This window comes from Gasterosteus aculeatus, chromosome 8 (genome assembly GCF_964276395.1).
Source record: "Gasterosteus aculeatus chromosome 8, fGasAcu3.hap1.1, whole genome shotgun sequence".
NCBI classification, from domain to species: Eukaryota; Metazoa; Chordata; class Actinopteri; order Perciformes; family Gasterosteidae; genus Gasterosteus; species Gasterosteus aculeatus.
Window position 1 is genome coordinate 5001204 of NC_135695.1, and position 7914 is coordinate 5009117.

At 48.3% G+C, this 7914-nt stretch overlaps 2 protein-coding genes across 2 annotated transcripts; one reads left to right on the forward strand and one right to left on the reverse strand.

Annotated features, from left to right (window-relative positions):
- Positions 1-371: 371 nt before the first annotated feature.
- Positions 372-6453, forward strand: LOC120823687 (glomulin). The gene is made up of 18 exons (XM_040183885.2): positions 372-622; positions 1062-1187; positions 1602-1712; positions 1791-1899; positions 2469-2718; positions 2812-2902; positions 2972-3138; positions 3233-3286; positions 3372-3402; positions 3478-3567; positions 3786-3827; positions 3922-3995; positions 4390-4474; positions 4602-4711; positions 4786-4849; positions 4933-5068; positions 5154-5248; positions 5323-6453. The coding sequence occupies exons 1-18, from the start codon at positions 581-583 to the stop codon at positions 5416-5418; spliced, it is 1773 nt and encodes a 590-aa protein (XP_040039819.2). The 5' UTR covers positions 372-580; the 3' UTR covers positions 5419-6453.
- c8h1orf146 (chromosome 8 C1orf146 homolog) lies at positions 4281-7134 on the reverse strand. The gene is made up of 5 exons (XM_040183886.2): positions 6891-7134; positions 6428-6521; positions 6073-6244; positions 5878-5956; positions 4281-5771 (listed from the first exon to the last, which is right to left on the reverse strand). Exons 1-5 carry the CDS (start codon positions 6954-6956, stop codon positions 5664-5666), a joined length of 519 nt encoding a protein of 172 aa, XP_040039820.2. The 5' UTR covers positions 6957-7134; the 3' UTR covers positions 4281-5663.
- Between the last annotated feature and the right edge of the window lie 780 nt (positions 7135-7914).

Below are 7914 nucleotides of genomic sequence, written 5' to 3' on the forward strand. Positions count from 1 at the left end.
CAAGTAATCTCGATATTCAATTCATTACAGTGGCTTAACGATGACACACAATAGATTATTAAGTGGAGTTATTGCTCTGCCCTATTTAAAAAAATAACCTTTAAGCCCATATACCATAAACTAAAATGTTAAAACAACACTTTCATTTTCCCACATGTTAGATAAAAACATATGAATTGCTGTTCTTTGCTTGTCTTCATGCTGGATGAGCACTAACTAATTCAGTTGAATGGGTTTGAAAACGTATGCGAGGTCCATCCACAGTTTTACCTTCGTTTTACTGAACCCAACGTGTTATTCATCCAGATCCTTCCAGACAGTTGCACGTTTTCTCGCACTCTGGTTTAATCCTATTACATGTCGGGCACAGAGGGACATAAGAGGCTTAGGTTCTGGTTCCCTGCAGACAATCTCTCTCTGTCTCTCTCTGTCTCTGTCTCTCTCCTTCGCTTCACCACGAGACCTCCACATTTGGTCATTTCGGTTCTGGTGCTGAAACTGGTTCTTAGTTACCACGGCAGCCATTGTGGAGCCTTCAATAAAGACATATTGGTAATAGGATTGCCCCGAGGAGACGCTGATGGCTAATGAAGATCAGGTGAAGGATATAATCCACAGATGGGTAAGTCACCGATATATTCTTTATTATTTCAATGCAACTTATCTTAGGCAATCATGCTCATCATTCAATTTGTCGTGATGCCAGTGGGGAGTGACCCATCAAGCGAGTGGAACTTTTGTGTGCACTTTTGAGAAATAAATCCAATAACACACCCACTCGGCTCCATTGGTGGCTGACAGTCTGCAGTGCGCGGCCTCATGCCGTCTTCGTCATTCAACTAACATGACGAATAATGAAACAGAAAACAACCTATTTGATCGTATATGGGCTGAGGAGTACGTCAAAGTGTAAATCCTCTAGCCAGCAGGTGGCGCTGTGTCTTACAATATGAAGTAGGCTCAGGCCTGACCGAGCATCGCTCATATGAAATTAGGGGCAGTTTGGATAATGTTCCTTGAATTTACAAGAAAACAATCTAATTTAAATATTTCTGCCTCAGCAAAGGACCCCGGAGGACGATTTGAAGCCGGAGGACTACCAGCAGTTCAGGGACGTGGGATCTGCCTGTCTCACCCAGGGGGACGCCGCACGCCTGCTGAGCTTCCTGCAGGAGGAGGAGAACCAGGTACGGCTCTGCTCTCCCTTCGGCCCCCCGACTGGTCCTGCTCACACCTCGCACACGCCGCCATGATGATGGCGTTCAGCGTTAAACTGTCACACGCCACTAAAAGCACCTACGCAGCCACCCGGCTGCTGCCGACCTCTTGACCCCGAGGTGCCGGGAGAAAAACGGGCAGATAATCAGTCCGATTTCTCGCTCCACTGGTAACCCTCTCTCCACACGGCGCTCCTCTAAGTGCCCCTTGGTTTGTCGCTCCGCTCTTCACTGGGTTGCGTTTGCTTTGGTTTCAATTATTTATTTTTCTTCCGTCAAGGACGTTGTTATTTCCGTAGTTACAGTACGTCATCATTTCACGGTGTGTGTTTTATGTAATTACCGGGACATTTATGTAATAATCACCATTCATCCCTCTATTAGGGGATCGTGAGGTCCATGGGCTGCGTTCTCGTGTCGCCTCTTCTCAACGAAGTGATCAGAAAGGAAAAGAGTCTCGCTCACTGCCAGGCTGCCATCACACATCTGAGCAGGGTACGTTCAAACAGACGATCCACACAGGCGACACATGCCCCCCTGCACGTTGGAGCTAAAGCCCGTTCTGTTGTGCAGACGTGCAGGCCGAATGAACTCCTGCGTAGCTTTCTGCAACTAATTGAAGACATTGATCCAGGGGCCATTTCTGAGACCATCTTGGCCCTCGTTCCGCATCTTCAAACAGGTAACACAACACAACGCTGCAACTATACGCAAGGCATACTCCTGCGGCACTATGCTAACATAAAACAGGTTGATAAGCATTTCTACCAATAACCACAGTGCTTTTTATCATGAAATATTGGATTGGCTTATAATCTCCATGATGTGTTGAAGTTGAAAAAATAGTATCACACAATTCTTGTGGGCTAATGGTCCCTAAACAGAATGTATCTTTTTATTGAGATGACATGTGAAGCCTGCAGCCAGCTTATCCCTTAGAAGAGTTTCTACCCGCCTTGATAGAAATGGGCTGGACAAAATAACAGAAACAGTCAAATGCGATACGATTCCACAAGACATAAAAGTCCAAGATACCGTTCAACAAAAACAGTTCAACTTTCACAAAGGTGGCGGCACTGTGCTGTCGAACTGCATTTACTTTGGCTCTACGGTGAACAAACCGGCATCCGACCACCACCTCATGTCTTCTACTACTGCAGCAATCGTTCCTTTCTCTTTATACCACGGCGGGGGTCTGTCTCCCCCTGCTGTGCATCAGTGCAAACCCCCCCCCCCTTGTGTCTCTGGCAGTGCTGCTGCAGCTGGGGGACAGAAAGGCCTCCTGCCTGGGCTCAGCTCTGAGCCGCCTGCAGGAGCAGCTGTCCCGGCTGCCGGTGCCTTACAGCCGGCAGCAGGAGGAGGCCGATGAGCACGGCCTGTGCCGCTGCTGCGCCGCCCTGGCTGAGCTCACCCGGCCGTTCGTAGAGGAGGTGAAGGGGAGAAATGGAAACCACGCTCCCACTGCTGAGGATGAGGAGCTGAAGGCCGAGCTTCTCATGTTGTACGTTTCGGTGCCAATGTTATGGGCTGGTTTGCAAGCTCAGTGGTGGGATGGTAGTAGATTATTGATTCATCGGTTGTGATTCATCTGCAGCTGCATGAGGAGCTTGAGGGAGCCCTTACTCGAGGCCGAACTGAACCGGGACACAACATCGCCACTTTGGCTCTTTGCGACCCAAATAATGGTAAGACAAAGTTCAAAATATGCAATCGTATTTAGTTAATTTAGTCCCTTTGACCGCGTCCCCCTGCAGGTGACGCTGCCTGCGATCCGAGAGCCTCCGGCAGAGCTCCTGCTCTTCAGCCCTCTGAAGAAAGGCACCGAGAAGGAGAGCCGTGAGCGCAGCGAGTCGAGAGCCTGTCTGGCTTATCTGCTGTTCGTCCAGCTCGTGGGCATCGACAGCTTCCCGGCAGTATTCAGGTGAGTGCGACCCGACTGGCTGATGATGCACGTTGAGCGACACTCAGAGGAGACAGCGCTCATCTTTACTGTCCCCTGTCCCCTGGTGTTCCAGTCCTCTATTTATCCTGCAGTGCAACATGGACTACATCAATCAACTCCTCAGCAGGTACGCTGTCAAGTACGACATCAACTGAGTGATTTTTAAATGCATCGATATCACCGTGTGATCTGTAATCTCGTTTCCTTGACAGCAAGAAGGAGTCGCACCTGCTCAAAGGACTGGTAAGACCACGTCAACGCGCAGAAAGACAAACACGGGGTCACCTTCCTTTCGCTAAGCGTGCGTTTCCCGCGCAGGCGCTGTACGCAAAGAGCTTGGAGAGGGTGAAGGACAACAGCCTCCCAGTGAGTCTCCTGGAGCTGAGGAGCTTCCACAGAGTACCAGAGGTGAGACGCGCCTCAGAGACACGGTCGCCTCATTAGACAGGACTAAAGTGAGCGTTTCTTCTGCACGTTGTGTCACTCAATGTATTTCAGATCCGTTTTTCAAAAGATGGTTGAATGAATCACAACTGCAATTGTGTCCAAAATATCAGTAAGCAGAGCGAGGCTGCTGACCTGCAGGCGTAACGGGTTCCAATGAACCTGTGTGCTGTAATTCACAGAATCTGAGGCAAGTTCTCACTGACTGCCCCATGCAGCATTTGGTGAGTACGCACTTGTGTTGGATGAGAGGAACGCGTCGGACGTCAGTGGTCAATTTGATGCCTTTTCTTTTCTGCGGGATCAACGCCTCGCCAGAGGGAGTCGGGTCTGCAGGTTTTCCAGCTCTTCATCGATAAGTTAGATGCTGAAGCGAAGCACAAGTTCTTCAGGTGAGAGGATCACCGCGGAAACAGGACGCCGGCCCAAACATTCCTGTGTGTGGACGACACAAACAGTCGCCGGACGCTTTTATGAGGGTGCACGACCGCTGTGGACTAGATCATTGGAACGCAGTACATTTGGCATACGATTTTATTCCACTGTCAAATGTGTTCAGAATCTATGTCTATGAAATTTATACTGATATTAACATTTCATTGAAGCCATACATTTCCATCAATATGTCCCAGTTAATGTGCTAGTGAAGTACAGATGAGGAAAATGACCATTTGACAGGGATTCAACATTGTTTTTATTTATGTTTATAATTTCCTTTGCCGTATTCTCCTGTTTTTGTCTAATGTAAAATTGATTTGTCCGAAGCAGTCTCACTCTCTGTCGCAGGTGCATGTTAAAAACCAGCCACCATGCAGGAGTAGAAGGCTACATAGTGAAGAACATCAAGAATCAAGTGGAATGTTCCATGAAGGTGAGACAAAACAAGGAGGCTCACAAAAAATCACTATGGTGATAGTTCATATAGTCGATATTTCCCCGTCGCCTGGAGGCGTTTGGTGATTTTATTCCGTCGTTTAGTCGCGTCAACTGTCCTCCAGTCAGGTGCAGCGGGTAAAGGCTTCCTGGGGGACCAGTTGCTCTCTCTGCTGGGACTTGTGTTCAGTTTGCCACGAGGTGCTCAGACCGACTTGCTGAACACTATGGACAGGTAAGCAACGCGAGCAGCCGTCTACTCGCACCGTGGCTTCCTTCCCCTGAGCACTGCTTTGTCCGTTTGTTCAGGGTGATGGAGAGTCTGAATCTTCTGCGCTACCTCCTCCTCAGAGACAAAGAACTGAGGAGCACTGTAAGTCTCACTGATCCGAAACCTCCACAGCTCCTCAGGCGGGTTGACGCGGCGAGCTGATGCTCTCCTCCGCCCGCTCTCAGACAGGTGCGTGGGAACAGCTGAGCGGGGTCAAAGACCAATACGTGAAAACCCTGCGTGTGTGTATCGGCATATCGAGGGGGTATTATTCCGCTGAACTGAAGGCGGTGAGGCAGGATCGAAAGCTGAAAGCAAAAGGTCAGCAACAGCTGCTAATCGGCGTGCGCCAAAGCGACATTGAAATGACGGCTGGATAATAAACGGTGAGCTTTTTCCTCTCCAGAAGCCAGAGAGGCGGCCCGATCCACCGGTTTATCAAAGAGGATGATAGTGAAACATGAGCAGGTGTCCAATATGTCCCCAGAGGTCCAGCACCAGGTGAGGACACTTTCCTTCCTTTTCCCTTGGGCCCCTCTCAGGACCAGCAGGCTGACCGTTCTCATGCCTCACAGGTGCTGCAGAGCGCCTTGGTGACGTTGGACCTGATGGAGAGTCTTATATTCCGTATCGAAGAGATCACAGAGGAAAAGCGGACGATCCCAAACTGAATCCAGGACCCCAAGAGTCACTTCAGACCGCCGGGTTATTGTCTTATTGTTTTATTTCTTCTTTTTTTTATGTCAAAATGTGAAAGAAAAATAGAACAAACCGTACAAACACATTGGAACACATCTTTTAAATTTGCTTATGAATATTTGCCAAGAAACGCTTGTACTGGTTAGCAGCGAATAAAACAGAACGAATGTTACGTGTGTGTGTGTGTGAGAACAGCTGCTGGAAGGGGTGCTGGGCTTCAGAGAATGTCCCTGAGCATCTCCCACACGGGGCTGCTCTCCACGACGTGAGCCCGGGCGTGGGACATCCGAGTGCGGATCAGGTCTACGTGGGGCTTACTGGTGGCCTGCGGGCAGAAGGAGCCTCGGCTAACTCCGAAGAATCACGAGGGAACAACAGCGGGTCGAACTTATTATCAAGAGTCACCCCGAGGACCTCTGGGCACCTTTTACCTTGGCGATTGTCAACATTCCTTTGACAAGCTCTGCGTTGTTTCGTACAGGCAGGATCCTGAGATTGCTGCCAAAGAATCTGCAAGAGTGAGAAACGAAGTAACAGGAGTCTTAGTACAATAATGTCACCATCGCCACGTTAGTGTTAGTCAAGCCAAACAAGAGGGCAACGCCCCGCCATGAATCACCAAGTACCTGTGTTGAACCATCGATAATATTTCCATCTCCTTTTCCCCGTTAAAGGGGGCGTAGAGGAGTAGGAAACTGTTCCTGTGTACTTGCACGAAGCTCTGTATCCTCTCAACGAGTCCAGACTCCTCCAAATGTCCGAGGACGTCTTGGGAGTCAACCAATAGAAATGCAGTACCTAAGTGAAATTATATAAACAGTAAACCTCATTCAACACAAACTGGGGGCATCACATCCATTACAGATTGTAGGAAATCATCAGTGCAGAGTCCAACGGAGCCGATGTGGTACGGTGGGTTTGGAAATGGAAGGCTCGTGTGTTGGAGAGTTACGGGTCATGCAGATAATGCAGCAGGTTTACCTGACAGAGGAAAAATAAAGGCTCCAGACTGAACACTGTCCGAAAACCTGACTCTGTGCTGCTGGCCGCTTAAGATCCTGTTGGTGTCGTGGTTCTGCTCCAAACAAATACAGATCATTGCATTCCTTTATCTTAACACACATCTAATCTAGACAGTTGAATGAGTGACATGTCAGCAGCTGTTATGCTAGCATACTAGCACACAGCATGCAGTCTGTGCTACAGCTAGCTCGCAGCTAGCTAAGTTAGCTAGAGAGCCAGAGTTGGAAATTAGCATTCAAAGTCAGACAAGTTCAGACGCTTTCTAGGTTTCATTCCCTCAACAGCCAGAACAAAACAAACAATGACAATGAACGGAGCGGCTGCTGGATTTACGAATAGTGGCATGTGGACCAAAAGGTGGTCTACGACCTGAAGCAGACTGTATGTCCACGTGTCTGAGGGTTGAAGGGTGGACTTGAACCTGCAGCGAGGAGCTGACAATGATGGTTGTTTTCCACTCGGGAGTCTTTGCTTCGGACGGAGACATGACGCAGGCACGTGGAATAAACACCACTAACGTTACAAAACGTGTTTGTTTTTTGGGGGGGGGGGTCTCGTAATGTCGTCACGGTACATTCGCACGAGACAGCCGCCTCGGCTCGTGTCGTGCCGGCCTGCCGCCACGAGAGGGCGCCGCGGTATCCATGACAACACCTCCTCACCCCACGTGACAGTGTCGACAACACGCATACAACAATTTTCCATTTGTATTTGTAGGTTAGTATTTTATTTTGAGGTAACAAAACGTTTATTTACTAGTTGTGCTGAATCTTCGACATTTTAACTCTAATGTCTCAGCAAGCCAAAACAAATGAGCCAATGAGTTATTCATTACATCCGTGAAATACACAAACTGGACATAAATGAGTGAATTTTCAAGGTAAAATGGGGCACAAAGTGTCTCACTTGGTGTCAGCGGTGGTGTCCAACTCTTCTCTTTAATCTCTTTATGTCCAAACAAATGAAAACCTGTAATACTGATTGCAGGAATGGTAATGCTCCATATTACATCTGCAGATGATCTCGTGGTTTTCGGTCCATGTTGCTCTTCAGGAGCGGCGTGGTACGTGTGTATTACGGGGAGAAACGTTAAAAAGTGTTATCTTGATCTGTAGAAGCAAAGAGGACAAAGGCAAACCAGTCCTTGACTTCTTGGTGTATCTGCTGAAGTAATATATTGTGTTCATTTCTTAAGAGAACAGATGATGATGAGATATCTGGGCATGTTATAGGATGTATGCACACGCTAACTCTCACACGCTACTTCACTGTGAAGCAAGTGTAAGATTTCTCTGTTTAGAGCATTTTGTACATCAATCGAACCTCAAGAAAAACAAGCTTACAGAGACCTTAAGAAGCTTCCAATGACGCCATGAGAATATTATTAAAGACCCAGAGGGAGAAGTCCCAGTAAATGTGTGTGGCTGCAGGACTCTTTCCAAACC

Bases quoted from the DNA above. Each gene is read 5' to 3' on its own strand.
- LOC120823687 (XM_040183885.2), top strand. From the start codon at position 581: ATGGCTAATGAAGATCAGGTGAAGGATATAATCCACAGATGG. The intron at 623-1,061 runs GTAAGTCACCGA...TTTCTGCCTCAG, and splicing joins AGGATATAATCCACAGATGG to CAAAGGACCCCGGAGGACGA. The intron at 5,069-5,153 runs GTCAGCAACAGC...TTTCCTCTCCAG, and splicing joins TCGAAAGCTGAAAGCAAAAG to AAGCCAGAGAGGCGGCCCGA.
- c8h1orf146 (XM_040183886.2), bottom strand. From the start codon at position 6,956: ATGTCTCCGTCCGAAGCAAAGACTCCCGAGTGGAAAACAACCATCATT. The intron at 6,522-6,890 runs GTTCAAGTCCAC...TGTTTGGAGCAG, and splicing joins TTGTCAGCTCCTCGCTGCAG to AACCACGACACCAACAGGAT. The intron at 6,245-6,427 runs GTAAACCTGCTG...AATTTCACTTAG, and splicing joins CTTTATTTTTCCTCTGTCAG to GTACTGCATTTCTATTGGTT.